We start from the raw sequence: 26,134 nt of genomic DNA, 5'->3' as shown, positions 1-26,134 counted from the left end.
TTCAGGTAAGATTACCTCCACGCTGGATGGTGCCAACCTAACAGGAAGCACAGACACTTGGGTGGATAAAAGTCAGCCACTCTCCCACTTAAGTCTGAAGCAGGGTTACATCTCATTTCAAAATAGCACATTTTGGGAGGTAAAATTAAGCCCTCGGCATTCTCCAGTTTACAATAAGGGTTGGGTCGGTGTTAAGACATTCACAGCAGTGCCAGCAGCCTTCTGGAGCTCAAGGCCACAGGGTTACTGCTGCAAAGAGCACAGCTCCTAGACTCAGCTGCCCAGCCCAGGCTCCCAGTTGCACTCACACACCAGAGAGGCATCCGCTTTCCAAATGCCCTAACCGCTGCTGGAAGCACAGGTATTAAAACTAATCCTATGTTGATTCAGTGCAGAAACCTACTTTTAGAGGGATTTAAGAAGAAAAGGAAGAGGGTATATTACCGGAAGAGTGAAGAAGGCAGGGTGCTTCGCTTCATCTTCATATTTGCCTTCCGTTGAGCTTCCAGCCTCCATTGACTTGGATGTGGTGTTCTTACCGATGCCCATCATGAAGAGAAATCAAGTATCTGCACAGTCCTTGGACTGCAATGCCCGGAAGTGAAGGCGTATCCACGCGAGGAGCCCAGGATTCACAGGCGGCTCTTCCAGGCCTGGAGCACCCAATTCTCAGGCAGAGATGAGACCCACGAGCACCATCTCTTAGCACCTGGAAAAAGAGTACAGCCACATCACCTCAAACCACAGCCACTACACACGACAGCACATGCCTCCTGCAGATAAAAAAGCATCTTACAAATCACACCCCACACCTTCAAAATTAAGTTATTCAATTACCCCTTACACATACCTAACCCTCTTCATTTACTGTCAACCACTGATTCTGAACTGCTCCCTGGAATGGGGGACCACTAAACTGGGTCAACAAAATCTCAGACTACAAAGAAGAAAAAACAGTAAAGGTGTTTCTCTGACGAGTGTATGGTATCTTATAACCTAGCACAATCTAAGAACTTTCTGCAATGGCAGAAGTGCTCTAAGTCTGCACTGTCCAATAGGTCATCACTGGCCATATGTGGCTACTGATCACTTGAAACCTGATAGTGAGACTGAGGAACTCAATTTTTCATTGTACTTAATTTTAATTAATTTGAATTTAAAAAACCACTGGCTAAGAGCCACCATATTAGACAGCACAGATAAAACCGATTTACCATGACTGAATGAATATTAAAGTAAATCTGAATTCTGCACATGGACCCAAGCAGGAGAAGGCTTTCAAAAGCATAAAAGAAAAGGGATAAAAACCTAGGATTAAATGACCATATAGAATTCCAGGAAGATGGCAAGATAAACTTTAAATAGTCAGAATGCCACACACACACACAAATATACACAGAAAGGAGCCAAAACATTCAACATCAATTAAATGATAGCATAAACCTAAATAAAGAACCACCACCAGCACCACGAAAGGAGCAGAACCATCACTACCAAAGAAGAGATAAAGGTTGAGACACAAGAAGGGGTGTGGGAAATCAGCACTATTGAACCAAACACATCTCTGCCATACTCAGAGAATCTCAGAATTTGACATTCTCAAAATGCCAAATTTCAAAATACAGAAGAAACTTAAAACATTAGATTAAGGAGTAATAGCTTCATGTTATTTAACAAGGCAATAGTACAATGCTCCAAACTAAGAGAAAATCTAGGAAAAGGTGAAAAGCAGGAAGCTACTGAGATAATTCCATGCAGCAAGGTTTCAGTGAAACAGAAGAAAATTAAAAAGTCAATTCCAAACAACAGGATTATGATCTGGACAATAAAAGAGATCCACCCTGAGGCCAACCAACATTTGGAGAACTTCAAAAACGAGAAGACATAGAGGATCCCTACAAGGGTTTGCACATATACAATAAAACGTGCCTAGGTACGCCTGAAGTTTTATAACAAAGCAAAAAAACACTGCAAGCAGGTAGGGATAAGGAGTAACAGAGAACATTCATTGCCATCCAGAATAAAATGACGTCAGATCTCACCACCAATTAATTTCCCACCAAGAACACACAACTTAGCCAAGTGGTTCTGCAAATGTGAAGACAGGCCTACAAGAAGCTTGGAAGTAAGTAGGAAAACTGCTGTTCAAAGAACTTTCCAAGGGATACTTTTTACTCAACAAAAACTCTGGATGAGCAGGACAACAACAACAAAAAAGGGGGTAAACAATTAAACAAAACCTGGCAGTTCAACAATTAAAGGAGAAAAGAAGCAGTCGCCAGAACATCCAGTTATGTTAAGTTAGGTGCATCTGGTCACTGAGGCTGGTCATTTCGGCTTAAACATACATACATTCTGTGCATTTTTATCCACATGATATCCAAGTTGTTTAAAACAGTGGTTCCTGACTAGGAGCAAGTTTGCCCCCAATCCCCCACCCTGGGGATATGTGGTAATGTCTGGACACATCGTTAGCAATCATAACTCAGGCATCTAAGGCATAGAGGTCAAGGGCGCTGCCAAACCATCTATAACGCACAGGACAGACCCAATAGCAAAGAAGTATCCAGCCCAAAATGTCAGTAGCACTGAGGCTGTGAACCCCAGGTTTAAGGAGACTACTTACCTCCCCCTAAAAGTGGCACCCCAGGTGTGCCATACTGATTCTCAGCACAAAATCTTGCGCCAGTTTGAGAAGAACGGATACGAGTACCACACAGACGACAGACATCACACAGACACAGGAAAGCTGATGACGCGCAGGTCCCTGGAATTTACTGCAGCTCAGTGGCTTTTTAAATAACTTCCCCTTTTAAAGAGCTGGGACAAATGGATCATTATTCTTACCTTATCTTTCCTATTGCTTGTTGGGAAACAAGGACCCACTGTACTGTGTAATTTCCAGCAGGTATTTATTTAAGGTCAGAGGGGGAGATGGCCTGTATCTAAGTGGGGAAGTCATGGTATTACTTAGAAAATCCTAAAGGCTCTACTTGTATCCTGACAGAGAGACTGTGTCAATTACTTATAATTACTCTTTTCCTTAGAATTTCCTTAGAATTAGAATGTTTCATAACACTTCAAGAAACCAATCCTTAGCAGAGGCAAAGTTTGCCAAGAGGCAGACATCTTTGTTCATCAGCTGTGGCCACTAGCATGGGCTGCTCAGGTCCCTAAGACTAGAAATCTTGAGCTCTTTCCTGGTTCTTTCCTTAAATATTTATTTCAGCTCCTCTATCAGCAAGAATGGACCTCTTCCTGAAGTACCCCAGTAAGGGATCCCCAGGCCCCAGAGCATCCTACGCTGGACACTCCAGGTCCAGCACTCACCTGGTGACCTGCTCCCCAGGACACCACCACAAGTCCAAAGCCAACTTCCTGCCATGCCCAGACCGTCCATTTACTGACAGGGAACGGGTAAAGCCCAGGGTTTACCAGGAGGTGTCGGAGAAGCAAGAGATAGTCACAGAAAGAAAACGCCACTGGCACATCCTCATGAATTGCAAAGACAAAAAATCTTGAAGCCTAGTCAGAAAATACGTAAGACGTTGTTTACAAAGGAAAATTATATTGGCATCAGACCTCTCATCTGTAACAGCAAAAACTGGAAGGAAAAGTGATGTTTAGAGTCCTGAGAAGAGAAAAATAAAAAATCCCACAACCCGGATGAGGAAAAATATGAATTAAAAAAAGATAGGGGGAACAAAGGTTAAAATATATTGGGTAGATGGAAATATCAGTGGTCAATGAGAGGGAGGGGTAAAGGGTAGGGTAAGGGGTACGGTATGTATGAGTTTTTCCTTTTCTCTTTTTCTAGAGTGATGCAAATGTTCTAAAAAACGACGATGGTGATGAATATCCTACCATGTGATGACACTGCGAGCCACTGACTACACATCATGTATGGAATGTTTGTATGTTAAGAATGTTTATGCTTGTATGTTGTTTTGTCAATAAAAATATTTTTTAAAAAGCAAGTAAAATAAAAGTTAAAAAATAAAGAAAGGGAGGGCTGCCTCCCTTTGGCAGCCAGCGCTCCTGCTGCATTTCAACCATCCACACAGTGCCTCAGTTTCCTTCTAAACTATGCTACTTCACAGCAACGGGAAGCCCCGCTGAGGGGATCAGCACAAAAATTCACTTAACCTGCTGCTAACACCCCTGCTGGTAGGCATTTGGGGGGACCACATTTATAATAATGATTTGTCTTATCAAAGCTTGATAGCCCCTAATACAAAATCTGTGACAGACAATAAATTTCAGAGAATTCAAGATTCCTTGATTTGTGAATTTGAGTCTGTGAGCAAGTACGGAGTCTCTTATGGTTTATCTACTTGTGGCCTTTCCCTGTTTTCTATAGTATTTTATAGACTTTTTCCCCCTAAGGACATTAATACTTTATTTGTAATATGTGATCCAAATGTTTTAGTCCAGCTTGCTATTTGCTCGTAAATTTTGTGGACGAACTATCCTTTGGACTGCTGGAATTTTTTTCATATTTATGTAAACGAATCCATTGATCTTCTACACTGTGATTTAGAATCACAGAAGTGATTTAGAATCACAGTGCCACTTGTCATCTTCCCAAGATCTGGGGAGAAAATTTTAAAATGCAGGATGCAAACGAACATACCCAGACACAAAATCTTCTGAAATAGACTAAAGAGATCTTTACCTGGACTACCAGAGGCTTATGTTTTCCAGAAGATACGTCAGGGAAAGATGACAGTGAAACACTGTCGCATCACAGAGACCAATAAGCTCTTTATTTTATATCCAGCCCCATCGCAACCAGCACACCAGCACAGTGCTCAAATCCACACTTACCCATATTAATGTCAGGGGAAGCGATGGGATTTATTAATGCAGAATACATTTATTTTCCTAGGCTGTTTGCCTGTCCCACCCACTGCAGCAGCCAACCCTCCTGCTGCCCCAGGAAAAAAGAGGGGCAGTTATAACCAGCTATCAAGCATCTAACTTAACCCTCAAAAGCAGAACTGAGGAAAACCATTCTTGCTACGCTCCCACCTCTCGTGCAGGGGATCCCTCCGGAGTACCCCAATGAAACAGACACACCCAAGAACAGAAGGGGTTGGGACCAAAGTCAGTGCAAGGCAGGGAGATGGGTGGCTTTGAGAGCAGAGGGAGAAGGGGTAGAGACAGCGAATGCCCAACAAAGAAGTGCTCCTTGGAAAGTGGGTAGAATGGCCACGGCTGACGTCCCATCCTGCACCCAAGCACACAAGACTGATGAAGAAAGCCTCAAGGCCAGGAAACACGCATGGACTTGAGATCAGAGACTTCTGTCCCTGCAGGCTGACCTCATGGCGTAGTAAATGCCAAGGCCCAGAGGAAAAACACAAGAGGATAAAAGGGATGAGGAGAGGGGCGGAGTCGAGTTTAGGGTCTGTGTCAGAATTGATGTTAAAACAAGGAGCAAGACAGCCTGAGGAATCCAACCCTGGGAAAAGTTTGCCAACCCAGCTCCCCCATCACGGCTCCTAAGCCCTTACCAAAAAGGGAGGATGAGAATAATACATCACTCCCCAACTTTATTCTAAATAGAAAAATCAACAATTAAAATATTTCAGTAGTAACTTCCAAATGGTTCTTAGGCCAGATAAGTCCTGAAATCAGAGGGGCCAGCCTCTCCAGACCATCAGCTAATTCCATCCCCCTACCCCACATCATCAACAGTCCCTTTCAACATGAAAAAGCTAGAATGGGCATAGCCCAAATACTCTAAAGAGTGAGAAAAAGATCAAAGATGATGGTGGAGATACACAGAGAAGGTAGGGTTTAACAAATGAAAGGAGTATGAGTGCTGAATCATTTATACTGATGTTTCTTTTAGTCTCTAGTATCTTAGAGCAGCTAGATGTAAAAAGCTAAAATTGTAGAATTGTAAACCATACAATGTAAAATGTAACTCTGAAATCTGTTCTACAACTAATAGTTGTGGTGTTCCCTGAAATTTATTGCATTTTTGTATACATGTTATTTTTCACAAAAAAAGAAAAAAAGTTGATTGTGATGATGAATGCATAGCTATATGATGATACTGTGAACCACTGTACGCTTTGAATGATTTCATGGTATGTGAATATAAAATATAAACTAATAAAATTGGATTAAAAAAAAGTTTTCAGCAGGGAAGGAGACTTACAGGCTTGGAAGGAAATAATCTGGCAGACTAGTTGTACACTGCCAGGAACTTCAAGAAGATGGGAGAGCTGCTGGGCCCTCCGTGCCCCCTTCACACGGCAAAGGGAATGGAAGCAGTGAGGGGTGAAAGGTCAGGGTTCACTCAGGACGAAAACCATCATGAGGCTTAATAACAGTGTTTCCCAGTCAAGTGCCCCGCCTGCGCCCGGCACGCCTCTCGCCTCTCACTTTATCAATGGCAAGAAATAACTTGCCGCCTACACCAACCCACAAAAGCAGAAACCGGAGCTTCAGAGAAGTTCACCTGCCAAAGGACATGCAGCTCACACGCGGTGGGGCAAGAGTCAAGCCCTAATAAGTACTTCACACCTGCCCTAACCCCGTTTAAACCCAGTAACCCTCAACACCGCCCTTCGGGTGCTGGGGGAACAGTCGTCCTGGCCGAGACGCCCAGCCCGGCAGCCGGCCTTTCCGCGCAGCCTCCGCGCTGCAGCTGCTGCTCCGGGTCTCCTCGGGGTTTCTAATCGGAGCCCCAGGGGCGGGGGCTGTGTTCCGGCTCCTTCTCCAGGGCCGGAGCCCGGCGCCTCAGCTCAGGAACTCTCAGATCCGTGCACTTCCCGCCCCTGCACGGCCGCGGCCCGCGCTGCACGATTCGCGTCCTCTCCCGAGCTCACCTCCACAACCCCTCGATTCTCTGTGGCTCCCCACACGCCTCCACCTATCGTCCTCTCCCGAGCTCACCGCCACAGCCCCTCAACTCACTGTGGCCCACCCCCGGCACCTCCACCTGTGTCACAGTAGCTCAACAGAAGCCGAAGTGCTCTCTCATGGCTTCCTGATTAGCCTCAGGATGAAAGGAAACTAAATGGGAGACAGCACACACTTTAATTTCAGGAACACATCAGGGATGTCAACATCCCTGCTATAGGAGAAGTATTTGAAAGGAAAAGACGGAGTTCTATCAAAGGATACGAAATCCCGGGAGAATCTATCAGACTTAAGCTACCGACTAAATCATACCATTGTTGAGCACCTACCCTGTCAGGTTTTACATCAGCTACTGTAGGTGCCCGTCAGTTTTCCAAATGCCGGCAGTCAACATCTAGACCAGAGACTACTAGCACAGGACTGCCAGCCTCCTGTCGACCAGCCTCCTGTCGACCAGCCCCCAGCTGAGAATGGTTTTTAAAGGGGTGCTAAAAAAAAAAAAGACAACTGAAAAGAACATGTAAAGACCACATACTCTGCAAAACCTTAAATATGTACAGAAACTCTGTTGACCCCTGAAGAAAATATGACAAAAGAATCCTATTCAAAACATAACACCAAATGCCTAAGAATAAATAACAAAGAATGTGCATGACCTTTATGAAGAAAACCATTAGTATTACTGAGAGACATAAAATATCTGAACAGAGGAAGAATACATTCCTGGATAGGAAAACTACTGTAAGAATACTTATTTTCCCATAACCATGATCTATATAATTTTTATGTAATTTAATAAAAATCTATTAGTAACCCTAAAGGGGTGAGGTTTGACTTGGGGATGACAGAAATTTCTCTGGAATAGCAAGCCACAACAGCCACAAGTATTTGGAAAAAGATGAAGAATGTGCTCTGTCCAGAAAGTTGTAATAAATACAAGAGTTCACTACAGGTACCAAAACAAACTGGTCAGACAACAGAAAACCCACAAACCATGACATCTTTATTTTCTTTTACCTCAAGAAATTTCCGACTATGGGGTACCATTTTATTTTTGCTTTTCACTCCTTTTAGAAAAAAAACAATAGATCTTTCATAAAAGAGCACAATATCACTTGTCATTTAAAAGCCATCCATTATTATTAGGATCAAATGATGCAGGATAGGGATAATAAATTGTAGAATTTCCATGTTCCTCTCAGAGAAGCTGAAGTTCAATGTAGTTTGGCCAACACACATGCCTAAAAGTGAATGTCCCTTCCCACAACTAGAAAGTGAATTTAAACCCTTTGGTGTAGATGTACACAGACACATGAAAAAATAATATAAAGAAAAATCATTGCTAACCCATAAATAATGGTGAGTCAAACACAAAGGTGCCTGTCAGAATTACTCAATATATTTTTAACTTAAATGTGAACAGGGGAGGCAGGAATTCCAGAACAATGGCAGGCCCTCTCCCCAGCAAAACAATGTAACTTCTGAAAATTATATTTTAAACAACAATCATTTAAGGCCTCTGGAAACTATTCTAACAAAATGCATAGAATAAATGGATAAATAGTTATTCAAGAAAATCTACTAAATCACAGAACAGCGAGAGTCTGTGTGGGATGTGAGCCACGACTCACTCCATTGTGTATAACCAATAGCAATTACATGTTTCAAAAACTCCACCCCAGGCCTATGCAGACAAGAAGACAAGGGACACCCTATTCCCCAGCTTCCAGTCTGATACTACAGTTCCATCCTGGAAGAGCAAGCTGCTGGCATTTCCACTCTGGAAGGCAGTTGATGTTTCTTCATAAAGTTAAACATAGAATTACCCCAAGACTACACAACTCTAATCTTAGGAACACCCAACAGAATTGAAAACATAGGTTCACACAAAAACTTTAATACAGATGTTCACAGCTGCATTATTCATAACAGCCAAAAGCTGGAAACAACCCAAGTGTTCATCAAGAGATGAATGGATCAACAAACTGTGGTATATACATACAATGGAGTACTGTACAACCATAAAACAATGATGTTCTCCTGCATTCAACCTCATGGATGAGCCGTGAAAACATAAGTGAAATAAATCAAACACAAAGGTCACATGTTATATGATTCCATTTATATGAAATGTTCAGAAAAGGAACATCTATGGAGACAAACTGGATTAGTAGTTGCTTAGTGATGAGGGTAGGATGCATGGAGATGGGGAATGACTGCTAATGAGTTTGGGGTTTCTTTTTAAAGGAGGATAATTAAATGCAAGACCTGATCCTTTACTGGATCAAATAAGGGAGAAAAGATCCATATGGAGATGATTGGGGCATATGAAAACTTCAAAAACAGTTTTATGTCAATGTTAAAGTTCTTCAGCTTGATAACTGCATTTAAAGTGGTTACATAAGTAAACATCCTTGTTATTAGGAAACGTACATGGTACATGGAAATATTAAGTGTTCAAGGAACAAGAGGTATACACCTTTGGTGATTTGGAGCTCTATGTACCCAGACAAACATGTTCTTAAACTTAATCCTTTCCTGTGGGTGTGAACCCACTGTAAGTAGGACTTTTTGATGAGGTTATTTCAGTTAAGGTGTGGCCCCAGGATGGGTCTTAATCCTCTTACTGGGATCCTTTATAGAAGACTGAAATTCAGAGAGACAAAACCACACAAAAAGCAGCCAGAAGCTGAACATCAATAGAACCGATGAGAAGGGAGAGACTAGAAGATGCTGCCATAGGACAGGCCAAGGACCAAGGATCCCTGGCAGCCAGCCCCCCTTTGCCACGGTCTTTGAGAAGAAAGCATCACCTGTGGACCTGTTACATAACCTCAAAACCTTGAGCTAATAAGGTCCATTGTTTAACCCACCCCATTTCATGGTATTTGCTTGAGCTGTCAAGAAAACTAAAACCACCACCTACTCACAAATGTTTAGAAAGACAGAAATAAATGAATAGGTAAGTACAGTGATATGGCAAATGTAGCAAAATGTTAAAAATTGGGGGCATCTGGCTACCAGGATGAGGGATATGTTTTGTATGGGTTTTGCATTAAATTTACAATTATTCTTTAAGTCTAAAATTATTTCAAATTTCAAGTTTGAAAAAGATGGCACAGAACTATTTATTGACATGGAAAGGTGTTTACCACATGTTTTATAAAAAAGCAGGCTAATATCAGAGTCAGTATGATACTGACTGTATCTTAAAACTTCAAATTCTGTATGAGACCAAAGGAAGAGATCTGGTACAAAATTTAAGTTTTCTGTAGCACATTATCTAACTTAACCAATCTGGCCAGTTTATTTAAACAACCAATACAGAATGAGATCTGATGATTCTGTATGGCTTAATATAATTACCTTGATACAGTCCAGAGTATTTTAGGCAGATAATAAAAAGTATTTTCAGAGTGCCTTAGGCACTCAGAAAAAATATGGAACTATTAAACTTCTCTGCCTGGGAAATTCATGATATTCTCTCAAGCACTGGGAACCCCCAATTTAAAAAGCCAAGCCCTCGATCTTGTGGCTGGCTCTTATGAAACTCATTTCTGTAATGGCAAAGTTAAGCCTACCTATAATTATGCCCAAGAGTCACCTTCAAAGAATCTCTTTTGTTGCTCAGATGTGGCCTCTCTCTCTCTCAGCCAAACTCTGCAAATAAACTCACTACCCTCCTGTTCTAGTTTGCTAGCTGCCAGAATGCAATATACAGAGATGGAATGGCTTTTAAAAAGGGGAATTTAATAGGTTGCTAGTTTCTAGTTCTAAGGCTGAGAAAATGTCCCAGTTAAAGCAAGTCTATAGAAATGTCCAATCTAAGGCATCCAGGGAAAAATACCTTGATTCAAGAAGGGTGATGAAGTTCAGGGTTTCTCTCTCAAGTGGAAGTACACATGGTGAACACAGTCCAAGTTTCTCTCTCATCTGGAAAGGCATATGGTGAACACAGTCACAGTTTCTCTCTCAGCTGGAAGAGCACAATGTGAGCACAGCGTCAAATGCTAGCTTTTTCTCTTGGCTTCTTGTTTCATGAAGCTCCCCGGGAGGCATTTTCCTTCTTCATCTCCAAAGGGCGCTGGACTCTCTATTTCATGGTACAGCATTCTCTGATCTCTCCAAATTTCCCTCTTTCTCTAAAATGTTTCCTTGTTTATAGGACTCCAGAACCTTATCAAGACCCACTCAAATGGGTGAAGACATGTCATTACCTAATTCAGCTTAACAACCACTCTTGATTTTACATCTCCAGGGAGATAATCTGATTACAATTTCAAACATACAATATTGAATAGGGATAGAAGAAACGGCTGCCTTTACAAAATCAGATTAGGATTAAAACATGGCTTTTCTAGGGGACATACATCCTTTCAAACCAGCACACCTCCCCACTAAGCGGGACATGATTTTCAGGAATGTAAGCCTCCTTGGCAACATGGGACATGACTCCCAGGGATGAGCCTGGCCCTGTAGGATTGAGAATGCCTGTTTGTTGGGCGGGCCATGGTGGCTCAGCAGGCAGAGTTCTCACCTGCCATGCTAGAGACCCAGGTTCAATTCCCAGTGCCTGCCCATGCAAAAAAAAGGAGCATGCCGCCTGCTTGACCAAAAGAGGGGAAAGAAATGTAACAAAATAAGGTTTCAATGGCTACAAGATTTCAAATAAGTTAGAGGTCATTTTGGAGGTTGTTCTTGTGCAAGCTTCAGCTTGGTATTAAAAATTGCCATGGTATACCAAGCCCCTACCAACAGTATTCCTGAAAACCCAGGGCTCTAAGGCCCTATAAAAGTTTTACTTATTAAGTTTATTTTTCAGAAACTTAAAACCTCCAGATAGTTATGAGCCCTGAAGCCTAGAGGTACCAGTCTCTCCCAGAACATAAACCAGTTACATTCCCCCACCCCACAACATCCACACCCCTTTTCAACATGAAGTCAGAATGGTCATTGTCCAAATATTCCTGAAGATTGAGAGAACAATTAAATGAGGATTGTAACAATTAAATTAAAAGGAGGAGTGTAACAGAGAAGTTAGAATTTAACAAAGGATTATGACTACTGCATCATTAAACAGATATTTCTATTTAGTTTCTGGTGTATTAAAATAGTCAGATGGAAATATCTGAAATTGTGGGAACTGTAACCTATACTATACTTTGCAATTTGCTCTGCAACTACTTGTTGAACTGTACTTTGAAATTTATTACTTTTCTGTATATATATTTCACAATAAAAAAATGTTAAAAAAAAAAAGAAAGTAATATAACATCTAAGGGTGAAAGTCTCCTGGGTGGCATGGGAGATGACTCAAGGCTGAGTCTGGCCCTGGCGTTATGGGATCAACAATGCCATCCTGACCAAAAGGTAGAAAAGAAGTTTAACAAATAAGCTATCAGTGGCAGAGACAGTTCAAATAGAGTCGAGAGGCTACTCTAGAGGTCGCTCTTACACGAGCTTCAGTTAAAAATTGCTACCTATCATAATTTGCCAAACCCCAACCAAAACCATTCCAACCAATTGTGAAGAACACCTAGGGCAATATATAAGATTCTACAAAAGTTCCACATACTAGACTAACCTTCCAGAAACCTAAAACCTCCAGATGAGTCCCTAGACCAGATAAGTCCTGAAACCTAGAGAGGTCAGCTAGTTCCATTTCCCTACCCCATATTACTGACAGCCCCTTCCAACATGAAAGAGTCAGAATGGGCATAGCCCAAACACCCCTAAACAGTGGGAGAAAGATCAAAGATGATAGTGGAGTTACACAGAGAAGGTAAGGTTTAACAAATGAGTATGACTGCTGAATCATTATATTTATATTTCTTTTAGTTTCCAGTATCTTAGAGCAGCTAGAAGTAGAAACCTAAAATTGTGGAATCGTAACCCATACTAAACTCTGAAATCTGTTCTACAACTAATTGTTGTGCTGTGCTTTGAAATTTATCGCTTTTTTGTATAGAGACTATTTTTCACAAAAAGTCTATTGTGATGATAAAAAAAAATATATATATATTTAGTCCTTCTAGCCTCCTATATTCTGGAGCAACTAGAAGGAAAATTTGAGATGATATGGTAGCCCATGACAAACTCTGGAATCTGTCCTGTAACTACTTGTCGAAGAGTGCTTTCAAAACTATTGCTTTTTTCTTTCTTTGCTTTGTATATATGTTATATTATACAATTAAAAAATGCAAAAAATAGTATATATACTACTGGCCCATTGAATATATGTATGTGCTGGCATGCACACACACCAAAATGTTAACCAAAATGTCAAAATATTAGATGGTAGGGGAACAAATGACTTTCTCCTACATCTCCTGAAGTGATTTACATATGAAAGATATGCCCTCTTTCTCCCCCAAGAACTTGTCCACATCAGCAACCAGCTCCTGCCTACTGTTCAGAATCAAATCCAGGGGCGTGGCCCAGTTCCCCTTACCATGTCCTCTTCCTGTAAATATAACGCAAACACGTTCAGTCCTTTCTGTGAGAGAAACAGGACACAACTCTTTAGTTACAAGGTGGTGCAGATTGAATTTCTCATGTCTAAAAGTTCTAAGATATTTTTTCCCGGGAAAGAGTGGAAAAAAGTCAAAGTTCTGTAAATTATATTTACAAGCAGGGAAATGACAATAAAGGAAGCGTGCCAACAATTAGGACTACTTCAAAGAAGTGGTCCTCAATTGTGCCTGCATGTTGGAACCATTTAAGAGCTTTAAAAATACTTATGCCTGGGTCTCCCACCCAGAGTGCCTGATTTAACAGGTCTGGGGATAGGCCTGGCGTGCTGGTTTGAAAGGATGTATGGACCCTAAAAAAACCATGTTTTAATCAAAATCCCATTTTGTAATGGCAGAATAATCCCTATTCAATACTGTATGTTTGAATCTATAATTAGATCATCTCCCAGTAGGCAGGAGCTGGTTGCGGATGTGGACAAGTTCTTGGGGGAGAAAGAGGGCATATCTTTCATTTGATCAACCTCAAAATGAGCATAAGTCTAACAGAACGGAAAAACAGTAATTTGGGAAATTCTGCTACAGGTAAGTAAGAAAGTAAAATATTTGTATCTTTAACAAAACCTCTGTCGCCACCAATAATCACAAACAAATACAGAACAACAGCTTCTAACTAGTACTTATTTCACCAGCTATTCATTCAGCCAGTGATATTTCTTCTGCACCTACATTTCTCTTTGTCCAGGATTCAGTGTCAGCCCCCTCACCATAGTTTACTTGAAGGTCTGGTGCCTTAGTTTGTTAAGCTGCCAGAAATGGAAAGGCTTTTAAAAAGGGAATTAAATAAATTACAAGTTTACAGTTCTAAGGCTATAAAAATGTCCAAACTAAGGTATCCAGTAAAATATACATTAATTCAAGAAAGGGTCATCTGGAAAGGCACATTGCTGGCGTCTGCTGGTCCTTGTTTCCGGTTCTGCTGCTTCTAGCTTCTGATGCCAGCACTTTTCTCTCTAAGTGTTTGTGGGTATTCATTTAACTGCTCCAGGACAAAACTCTGGGTTTCATCTCTTAGCTTAACATCTGCTGGGACCAGAGATTTCTTCTCTTCTGGTTCTGGCTATTTCTGTCAATCTCCAAATGGCTGCATCAGCTCTGCTCTGAGCTCATTCTAAAACATTTCCTCTTTTAAGGGATTCCAGTAAACTAACCAAAGCCCACCCTGAATGGGTGGAGTGATGTCCCCATCAAATCAAAAGTCACAACTGGGCATGCCACATCTCTGTGGAGATAATCTAATCAAAAGTTTATGTCCTGATCAACTTCCTACTTGGACCCAAAGATCTCGGAGGACTCTAGAGCTGTGGCTAGATCTCCATGCACCCAACACAGACGCTTAACCCAGCCTTGACCCTGGAGTTTTCCCTGATGTCTACTGAAGATAGTGCCCAGAAAGACTCAGCGGCCTTCTCATCCCTTCTCCTCAGAAATGTTAATAAAGAACTTGAGCACCTTGACTCTCAAACCTGATAACCAATTCCTTTCCTCTCCACTGGAAGATCCACTCCAACAGAACAGAGAAAAGATCAGAGGGGAAAAGAGAAATGTTTCTCTACCAGAGGGGTACAGTAAGGACAATCTCAGCGCAAAGGATTGAGAGAATGGCAAAAGTGAAACATCTCTACCCCAATCAATCTTATCTGGTAAAAAGAGAGTTAAGCCCTCAACATCAGAGAATTCCAAATAGATTAAGAGAAGAAACATTACACTATGCCTATCTTTACCTGCCATTATGACTGGGATTCTTCTGAAAATGCTAGAATAGAGATTAATTAAGACAAACAGAGGCAATTTAGCCATAAAAATCATTCTAATACTGTTCTTTCTTGCCAGTAACTTTAGGATCACTCCACAGCAGGCAGTGAAAGCTACTGTATTCTGTGGCAGGCTATAGCTTTTGATGACCTGTAAATCCTATGATAATAAGTTATTTTCCTTCTTGAATCTTTCTTTCCTACATTGATACCAGTGGTTTATAAAGAATCTGTATAGCTTGAACGCCTTGTTGACATTAATTTACTTTAGTTCTACTTTGTGTATACAGAAGAACTTATTAAAATTCAGAAGCATTGGGAAAAAAAAGTTTATGTCCTACAGTGGTGAATCAGGAATAAAACACAGCTTTCCTGGGATGCATAATAGCTTCAAACTGGTATATATTATTCAAATGGAAGATCTGAGGGGTGAGCTAACTCCTGGAATTAAATAACAAAACCTTTTGTGTTTCTGGGAAGAACCACTAAATCCCAAGAAAACGTGCCCTCTCATCACCAGCACTTAGCAGAGACAGTTTTTAATACATAACTTACAGCTATGCAAAGCCCAAATATTCAACTGCCTTGACTCCTCCTGAAGGGTAGAAAAACCCCATGTCTGATGAATCTCACATAAGGAAGACATGCTGCTCGATTCCCTTTAAATGAAATTCAAGAAAAGGTAACAGTAATCTCTAATGACAGGAAGCAGACCAGTGGTTTCCCCAGGCAGAGAGGGAGGACGGAACTTTGGGGATGACAGAAATGTTCTATATCTCTACTTGCATGTACATCTATTTAAAGTATATAAGATATACCTGAATAAAGTTGATTTTAAAAGGACAAACGTTTTTAAATCTCCTCTAATCCCTCCAACTTAAAAAAAATTCCCATCCTCCAAATCTGACTCAATAAACCTTCCTTGGGACCTGGGAATCTGCATTTTTAGCGAATGCTCACACATTCTGACACTAATGGTTCCCAAACAGACCTCACCAAAAGTGGGCAACTTCGAGTGGGATAAAACTATTTCCACCACTTGCATAAATCCATCTACATTGGTAAGAGGATGACTAAGAAGAAAAACTTTGGGATAAGGAAACGCAAAACTTCAACTTGCCAACTGGTACTCTGGTCCATACAAGGATGACAAATGAGAACTTTCAAAGTCGGCCAAGTTAAAAGATAAAGCATATTTTTAAAAGTCAATCCATGGTGCTCTGCTTAAATCCCATCATTATGAGATTATAGTTGAACTGTGACTGCCCCATTAAATTCTATAAATGCCAACATTTGACCTAAATGCCCTTAATCCAAAGTGAAAAAAGATTATCGGAATATCCTCAACTTGTAGATGATCAACTCCCTTTAAGTGAAATGACTTAGTTACCTAAAATGTCAAATGTCTTGCTTTAGGGAGTTTACAATTTTGATCCTGATCCTAGCTATAATTATTCCATTAACAACTATAAGCAGCAATGAATGAACATATAGTAGTGGTTATTATTTGTGATGACAGCTATGTTCACAGGGCGTGATTAAGAAAACTCAATCATCCTATTGCTTTCTCCAAAACACTTTTAAGAACATTGCCTTCATCTTTCAAATTGTAAGTAACTGACCCACTACTGAACCATGAAATCAACTTGGTCGAGTTCTACCAGAAGTTTTAAAACAATCAAATTTAGCAGGACAGATAATTTCACAAAACATCTCACAAAAAGGGCAATACTAAGTTTCAAGGCAAAGCACTTTGTACTGTGGGTCAATCAAGAAAAGTTTGAAAAGTCACTGATGTAACTCAAGCCCTGCCCAGAGACATAAAAGGCACATTCAAATACCCCATTTAAATCAGGCTATTTGCTAAGCTGAAACTACCATCCCCATGGAAATCTGCCAAGGTAAAAAAGGAGTGTGAGATCATGATGGAGAAAACATGCAGAAGTGTGGCCTCAGAGTGGCTTCATTACAGTCATCTACCAGGGCCCTAAACCAACTACCCCCAAACTGCCATAAGAAAATTCCCTCTACACTCCAAGGTGCTGTGGTGGCCTCTGTCACCGTCTTGGATTATCTGCTTGTTCTCTAAAGAGGAAGAAAATTAGAAAAAAAAAAAAAAAATGCCAGGTAGAAAAAACAGAACAGGCCACAGTGGCTCAGCAGGCAGAGTTCTCACCTGCCATGCCTGAGGCCGGGGTTTGATTCCCAGTACCTGCCCATGCGGGGAGGGGGAAGAAGCCAGGTAAAGCCTGGACTTCTAAAGGGGACCCAGGCTCACTTGGGTTCCCTGGATCCCAGGATCCACCTGCAGAGAACCCAGGAGGAAGGATCCCCAGGGCCACCCCCAGGTACCCCAATGATGACAACCCTGCTCTGGAGGTAGACACAAAGGACTCTGGATGAAGACAGCTGGAACAATTAGGAATCCCCTAGAAATGGAGCTGGGAATCCTATCAGCAGGCCCAGCGGATGTAAAGGTGCTGAATAAACATGGCAAATTCTCCTGGAACATCTCTGGGGTAGGGGGCCGAGGAGGTGGTCCTGACTGAACACAAACAGCTTATGGAGCATAAAGTGAAATTCACCAAAGCTCATTAAATGAAACAGGACCTTAAAGCACATGGCCTGCCTGCAGAAGATCCTGCCCATGCCCTGCCCCCTTCCCCCCTCCCCCCAACAAAGTTCTGCTTAGGTGCTCTGGGGGCCTCAACTTCTCTGTAAGTAGGGAACATGTCGGAGAAGCCCAGCTACAGAATAAGCTCCAGTCCCAAACTAAACTTAAGTCCTAAAAAAGTTCTTAAAGTCAACCTGAGACAAGTTTTGTTAAGCCAAGAAAAGGGATGGCCGTTTTATCTAGATGGCCAGACAGCTGCCATCAAAGTAAGCCACTGCACTGCTCCTTCAACAGCCCTGCTAAGCGAGAGATGTAGTCACCATACAGGAAGATCTTAAGGCAGCTGACCTCTTCTTTGTTTGGAGGCTTTGAGAGACAACATCATCCATGATCTTTGTTTTTCTGCCAAAACTTCTTTGGTATCAGCTGCTACAGTGCCCACCATGGCTGGAATCTACCAACAGAAAACTTCTTCCTCTCACTATTTTATTTAAACAAAGTTTTAACAAGACCTTTTAAAAAAACTGTATTACCATATATAGTTTGTCATTTTAATTATTTTTAAGTGTACAATTCAGGGGTATGAGTTACATTCATAATGTTGTACTGTCATCACCACCATCAACTGCCAAAACTTTTCCATCACCCCAAACAGGGACTCTTCTACCCACTGAGCAGTAGTAACTCCCCAGTGCCCCTTTCCCCTGGTCCACAGAAACCTCTAATCTACTTTCTGTCTCTTGTGAGTTTGTTTATTCTAGGCATTTCATATAAGTAGAACCATACAATAATTGTCCTTTCATGTTGGCTCATCTCACTTAGCACATTTTCTAGGTTCATGCATGGTATAGCATGTATTGGAACTTCATTCCTTTTTATGGCTAAATAAATTCCATTATTTGTATAGACCACATTTTGTTTATCCAGTCACCTGCCAATGGACACTTCTGGCTATTATGAATAATGCAACTATGAACGCTAATATACAGAAATCCTTTTGAGTCCCTGCTTTCAACTCTTCGGGGTTGACAAGACCTTCTTAAGTGTCATCATTCTCAAGCACCCCTCACCTGCCCCAGGCTCTATCCACACCCCTGTGCTCAGGTGGAGCTAAGAACCTCCTCCAAGAGGCATTCCTGGGCCTGGTTTTTCCTCTTCCATGTTTCCATGGGATATGGCTTTCCTCGCCCAGCTCCTGGAACAGGGTGGGATAGAGGCAGGGTCAGGACCTCCTCCACATAAAAGGCATATAAATATTTGGAGAAAACTTTACCATTTTTCCAGGGGCCTGTGTGTCACAAACCCAGAAATAAAACCTAATCCCTACCCTCCAGAGACGTTCAGGGAAATCTTGCAACTGGGACATAGAAGGGGAGGATGAGGTTGTGCAGCAAAAGGTAGAGCCTGACGGCCAGAATCGGAGTATGTATGTATAAACTACAGCAGTTTCACGACCAGTGTTGGTATATTTATTTCTGTCATGTTGCTTAATATTTTCTGCACAAATGCATTGCTTTTTAATTAACACTAATTTAAATGTATTAATCATTGGTCATTACAGGGGCCACTGAAACTTTTAAAGATGAGATAAAAATATGTACAGAATTATCAATGGCCTATCATGTCTGAGATACAAATATGATTTCACTTAATTATTACAAAAATTCTGGGAGTTGTTATCTCCATGCCACAGCTGAGAAAACTGAGGCACAGAGAAGTTAATCCACGCTTAGACAAAGCCAAGGGCAAAAGCAGTGTCCTTCCCGTTCCCTTCCAGACGAAGGGAGCATGGCTCCAAAGAGGAGCAGCCAGAAAAGGCCCAAGAACCATGACTGAAGGTCATTTTTGAGGAAGTCACAGAAAGCAGACAGTCAAGAGTTACTGTAGAAGGGAAGAAAGCTTTCTCTTCTTGCATGTCTCCAAACAATGTTCTCCCCCTTTTCATACAAAGGGCAACCTTGGTTCCCAGGGTCCCTTCCACAGCGGGCTCTGCCCTACCAACTCTGCCCCACACAGGGACTCCGAACCAGTCCTGGAGCCCCAGCTTGCCGCCCATCCCCCCTCCCAGGCACATCCCAAGGACTAGCACCTTCTCTCCTCCTGCAGGGGAGCCTCGGGGAGGATCCAAGTTCACCTTCAAGTGTTGCAACCTCATCTGGGAGGCATTTCAAATGACTGTTGACTTCATGGCCTCAAACCTGCTGGACTCATCATCATTATTAGCCCTCTCTCTGAATTACTCTTTTAGTCCACACACACCATTCTTCCTCGAGATGTTCTTATCCTTTTCTTCTGTCCAAGTGCCAAAGCCCAATTTCCTTCTTTTACGTGCAGAGAGAGCTAAGCTCTACATGCTTTATTTCTAAACTGCCCATTCACCTATATGGGACTGTACACACTGGCTGAGCTCTCCCAACCACTTATTTTCTTCCTATCATTGGAAAGAAATTTCATCTGCAAATCTCTACTGCAACCACTTTCCACGCCACCCCTGATGCTGCACAGTCCAACTTACAAAGAATTTTCTCTCCTCCTCCCTGCAGACACTCCTAAGACAAGGAAAAGAGCACTGGACATTTCACCCTTCCTGTTAAATGACCTGATGGCTGCATTGTTTGCCTAAACTGTAGCAATTACCAGGGGCTGGGACATGAATTCCTGGGCAGGCTGATACAGAGTACACAGTGATCAAAGTAATGATAGTAAACCTTTCCCCTGACCTTCAAGAAAAGGGGAGTCTAAATATTCTATACCTATATCATGCAAAGGAGTGTGTCCCTCCTAGGTAATTCATAAAAAATAAATCCATTAAATATAGAGAGTACAATCTTAGAATCCTATGCCACGGATGTATATTGCATTTGTGTCTGAACCCATTTTTTTTTACAACCTTAAAACTTTAATAAAAGGATTTAAAAACCACAAGTACTCAGCTCTAAAAGACTCTACCTTCCCATGAAGTCTGTTTCATCTATGTTTTTTTGTCTGTGTACCTACTTTTCATCAAATCGCTAAAATTCTACATAGAGAAAAACATAAAACCAAACAACACACATGGGCTTCTTAGCTGGACCAGACTCAGAAAATAAAAGTGCATCCTAAAAACACCAACTCTGTCATCTTAAATACTACACGTAAGGTCTCTACTGTTAGTCTTTTTCACATACTTAGTGAAGGGCACAGACTTCTAAGAGTTGTTTAAACGTTAATGACCAATTACAAATGTTTAAACAGTGTGACAACAAGGACAAGGTTTTGGAAAATTCTTCCGCTCACCCAGATGGAGGAACTTGAGCCCCAGGGTCCTTGGCCACCTGGACCATCAGAGATGCATGCCAGTGCAGTCACAGACATACAGAGAGCCAGACACACAGCCCCAGTCACAAACGCACACAGGCACAGACACAAGCCCAGAGACAGACAGACATGTAGGCCCAGACGCACACGTCTCTGTACACATACAGAAACACACGGATGTAACGTGCAGTCACAGCCACATGCACACCAGGTGTACCCAGAAACTGCCACCCATACATACTTATTAAGTCATGCAGCTTCAGAGCTCATTCTTCAAAGCACAGTTTTATGCACCAAGAAGTGGTCTTACCTACGAAGTGAAACCTCAACCTGTCCAGAAAAAAAGTTCTTTACTTGACAGCCAACCCAGCCTCCTGGGCTGGTGTCTGAGCAGTCCTGTGATCTCCCCGATGCTCAGCATGAGACGCTTTCAGGTGCCAGAGACACTTCAGCTTTTATAACCAACACAGCTCAGCAAATTGTGTAACTCACTTTAATCAGAAGTGCTATGTGCATTACACCACAGCCACCACCTGGTTACAAACGGCTACTGCATGCCTGTGTTAGCCTGCTGAAGTCAACATGTAAAGAGGTTCCTATACAACAGGCTGGCTATTCTATTGTTGAAACCAAACATATGCTGGGATTATATTACTCAAACCCACACAAATAAGGGAAATTAAAACCTCTCTTTCCAAACCCTTCGGTCAGGACAAACAAGTCCACCCACACTGCTCCCAGCTCAGTGAAAAGGGAGATTTACTTTACTCCCTGGTCATTTTTCATTTCCCCAGTTGGAAGCCCAGGAAAAGTGTTTTCAAAGCTGAAAACAATTTCAGAGATCAAAAACAGGTCACAAGGTATGCGCCTCACTGAAGTATGGGCAGAGCCAACAAGGAGCTGTAACGATGAAGGCACAACTGCTGGAATCCAGCTGGACCGGGCTACTGGTGTGCAGAAGGCCCCCAAGACACACGAAGGACAGACAGACTATCTGAGCCCAGAAGCGGGGTGCCCTCAATGTCACTGACCACATCTGGAGCCAGACTAACATCTTCCCTGTCCTGTTCAGGGCCAGAGCCTGTCGGAAAGCTGGGCAGTGGCCACTCCCTGGCCCTCGAGGGCAAATGCCTGCCCCGTCTCCCCAAAACCAGATTGTATGTTCCAATTCCAAGCAGGGACCACAAGGCTCAGCAGAGTAGAAGAGGCACAAAACAACAACGAGGTATATTTCAGAAGATACAGTCCCTGGGATAAAGGTGGGAGAGAAACCAGGAAAATCCCCAGAGAAAAGCAGGTGTGTTATTTGTGAATAATCTTAGGAAACTCTGCAGTGGGCATAAGAGGTAGAGGTTATGGGACTGAAAGAGAAGTCCTCATAGAAATGGGGGCGAAGGCTGGGAGCCAAATACTGCAACTGTTCAGGGCAGAAGCATCACTACCTCAAGTGCCCAGGACACAGGTACACACCTGACACCCAACCAACCAGGTGGGACACACCTGCCTTGGCCAGTTCACCCCCTTGCTGCTGGGTGAGCCAAGGAAAGCCCAGCAAGTGGTCCATGAAAAAATACTCATTTCTGAATCCTGAAGCAGGAAGTGCATTCAAAACATCCTGAGGAAGACTCTAACCTCAGAGAGGATTTATTGAAGGAGTCAAAAGAAAACTTCAAAAGAAGTTGGTATTAACAAAAAATAGGAAAAAGATCAGACAGTCACATGAAGAAAGTGGATGGAGACCAAAAGACAACAAGCTGGGACAGGGAAGAGTTATAAGGAAACTGAAAAAATGCAGAATTAACTTAGAAGGAGTACAAAGAAGTGAAACCACAGAAAACTGAAAGAGGTGGAGGGCAGGCTTGAGAAACTCCTCGAGACCAGGAAAAGTACAGAAAAGCCAAAGCAGATAAGAAACGAGAGCTGTGGTGGAGAAAGAGCAAAGTCAAGACATGAATAAGCAGTGCTACTTAACTGGACCTAAAAACAAAAGGAACAAAGAAGCCATTCACCAAAGGCCACATATTGTATGATTCCATTTATATGAAATGTCCAGAAGAAGCAAATTCATATAGACAGAAAGTGGATTAGTGGTTGCCTGGAGTTGGGGCAGGAATGGGGGGGGGGGGGGCAGGAGTGGAGGGGGTGGTGTGAGGGGCCAGAATGGTGGGTAGCAGGAATGCAGAGCAACTGGCAACATGCTAGGGTTCACTTGTAGGAAGATGAAAATATTCTAAACTTAGATTGTGGTGATGGCTGTGCAAGTCTGAATACACTGAAAGTCACTGAATTGTGTACTTTAAATGGGCAAACGATACGGCATGTGAATTATCTCAAAAACCTTTAAAAAAAAAGTGAAACAGAATCAAAGGTATACCATAAAAGATACAGAATAAAAAACTCAGACTTTTTAAAAAAATCTGACCATAAGAATCATAAGGATGTACTAGTATTAGGCAAAAGTCATGGAAAAGAAATCTATATTGAGAACCACCCAGGCAAAATAAAGTAACTTAACCTCAAGGATAACAGAATCACAGAAACATCGAGGGAAGATGAGAAAATGTTTGATTTAAAGTGTAGAAATAATTCAGATTAGCCGAGGATTTTCAACGGCAGCATTAAATACCAGAAATGACGGAACCTAAAAATCTACAAAGAGCTGAGGAAAAGGTTTTCCAAAGAATTTTACACCCACACAAGTTGCCTTTCTTGTGTGAAAGCAACATGGCAGACTTGGAAATGCACAGGATCAGCTGGAGGTTGCATCCCAACCACATAAGAGGCAAAATCAGAGATCCTGCTACGTACACGGCTTTTAATATGTGCCAAAACCATCAATGTAAAAAAGCTGGTTATAAAACTGAATGCTTTTGTCAATTATTCTTGAAACATACACTATGGAACGTAAAAAACATAAATTGTAAAAAACATAATTGATAACAATGATATGTGACAAGACCAAATTAATAAAAATTACAGAAAGGGAGAAAAAAAAAAGATGCTGAAACCCTTCTTCCAATCAGGAGAATCAAGAGATACCACCTAGGGCGGGCCACGGTGGCTCAGCTCAGCAGGCAAAGACGCTTGCCTGCCATGCCAGGGGACCCAGGTTCGATTCCCAGTGCCTGCCCATGTTAAAAAAAAAAGAAAGATACCACCTAGTCTTAGCCATGAGCATGGGGAAAACATGTTTAGTTTTTTTTCCAATAACTTAAAGGAAACCATTAGAATTTGAAACAGAACAGACTAAAACACAAACTAAACCTGGATATGGGTAAGATTCATTTAATTAAAAAACCTTCTCACAGGTCCAGCCACAATGGCAGGGTAAGATGCTTCAGGGTTCGGTTCCCCCATGGGAGCTTTGAACAATCACAAGAGCTGGCAGAAGCATCTTTCTCAAAGCTCCAGAAAAGAGTTAAAAGACTGCAGTCACAGGGCAAGAAAAAGGCCACTTAAAAGCAGGGTTTGGGGCACCTGGCTGCCCCTTCCCTCCCCTCCCTGAACAGGGTCAGCTTAGCTCCCAGTGTAGACCCCTGGTCCAAGTTCCTAAGGGTACACAGCAGGCCTCCTGCACATGCTGGGAGCATGTATGTCAGGCCCCATCTGTCAGGTGGTGCCTGAGGGACTCACCCTGCTATAAAAGCAGTCACAGAGCTGTCCTACAGAGCAATGCAGAAGGGCAGTCAAGGCATGTAGGCTGGAGCAAGGGACTGATGGCTGTAGGGTAAATGTGCCTGGGATGGTGAGGAAATGGTTTCCAAGGGAAGAGGAGACATTTGTACAAACAGAGGAGCTCCTAGAGCCACACAGTCATGCCCAAAACAAGACTCAAGCACTGCAAGGATCAGCAAGGTACCCATGTTTTGGTGTGGAATTATGCTTTAAACTCACGGTCTGGATAAACCCCGAAGGAGCACACTCAGAGGTCAACCTGCAAAGACTGGGATAGGTGTTCTCTCTCTCTCTCTCTCTCTCTCTCTCTCTCTCTCTCTCTCTCTCTTTTTGTTAACTCCTGGCAATCAAGGAAAGCTCTGTCATAATACTAGCTGAAAACTAGCTAAAGGAACTTCAATGATAGCATTAAAATATCAAGAGGTCCAGTTTCAGAAAGAGATCAAAAAACATTCAAAGAAACAGGAATCGGTGGCCTAGGCAAAGGAGACTATTAAAGTATTAGAAACTAGCAATGAAGAGGACCAGACCTAGGAAGTACCAGACAAAAGAAATGGTCCTAAATATGTCTGTTTTAGTTTGCTAGCTGCTGGAACGCGATATACCAGAAACAGGATGGCTTTTAAAAAAGGGGAGTTTAATAAGTTGCTAGTTTACAGTTCTAAGTCCGAGAAAATGTCCCAATTACAAGTCTATAGAAATGTCCAATCAAGGGTATCCAGGGAAAGATACCTTGGTTCAAGAAGGCCAATGAAGTTCAGGGTTTCTCTCTCAAGTGAGAAGGCATATGGTGAACACAGTCAGGGCTTCTCTCTCAGCTGGAAGGGCACATGGTGAACATGGCGTCATCTGCTAGCTTTCTCTCCTGGCTTCCTGTTTCATGATGCTCCCCGAGAGGTGTTTTCCTTCTTCATCTCCAAAGGTTGCCGGCTCATGGACTCTCTGCTTTGTGGTGCTGCAGCATTCTCTGCTCTCTCCAAATCTCCTTCATTTTCCAAAATGTTCCTCTTTTATAGGACTCCAGAAACTTATCAAAACTCACCCAAATGGGTGGAGACATTCGTCACCTAATCCAGTTTAACAGTCACTCTTGATTAAATCACATCTCCAGGGAGATGATCTGATTACAGTTTCAAACATACGGTATTGAATAGGAATTATTCTGCCTTTACAAAATGGGATTTTGATTAAAACATGGCTTTTCTAGGGGACATACATCCTTTCAAACCAGCACAATGTTCAAAAGAGCTAAAGGAAAACATGAACAAAAAACTAAAGGATATCAGGAAAACCACAGATGAAGACTAGAGTATCAATACAGAAATGGAAATTATGAAGAGGAACCAAGGGAGGTGAAGTCCACAGAAACAGAAATTCAAAATTCCCTA

At 42.1% G+C, this 26,134-nt stretch overlaps 1 protein-coding gene across 10 annotated transcripts in view; it reads right to left on the bottom strand.

Annotated features, from left to right (window-relative positions):
* Positions 1-26,134, bottom strand: part of SLC23A2 (solute carrier family 23 member 2) — a 123,052-nt gene that overhangs the window by 70,180 nt on the left and 26,738 nt on the right. For 2 of the 10 annotated variants that reach the window (XM_077116316.1, XM_077116306.1), the window contains exon 2: positions 445-709. In XM_077116316.1, the coding sequence (XP_076972431.1) occupies positions 445-552 (108 nt within the window). In that variant the 5' untranslated portion in view covers positions 553-709. Of the gene's footprint in view, positions 1-444; positions 710-7,205; positions 7,365-10,723; positions 10,853-19,863; positions 20,247-20,289; positions 21,346-21,381; positions 23,055-26,134 lie in introns of those variants that run through there. The other 8 variants (XM_077116271.1, XM_077116287.1, XM_077116278.1 and 5 more) reach the window with 8 other exon arrangements.

The sequence above is a fragment of the Tamandua tetradactyla genome, chromosome 1, assembly GCF_023851605.1.
Source record: "Tamandua tetradactyla isolate mTamTet1 chromosome 1, mTamTet1.pri, whole genome shotgun sequence".
Lineage (NCBI taxonomy): Eukaryota > Metazoa > Chordata > Mammalia > Pilosa > Myrmecophagidae > Tamandua > Tamandua tetradactyla.
This window is presented reverse-complemented; position numbering and strand designations above follow the sequence as displayed.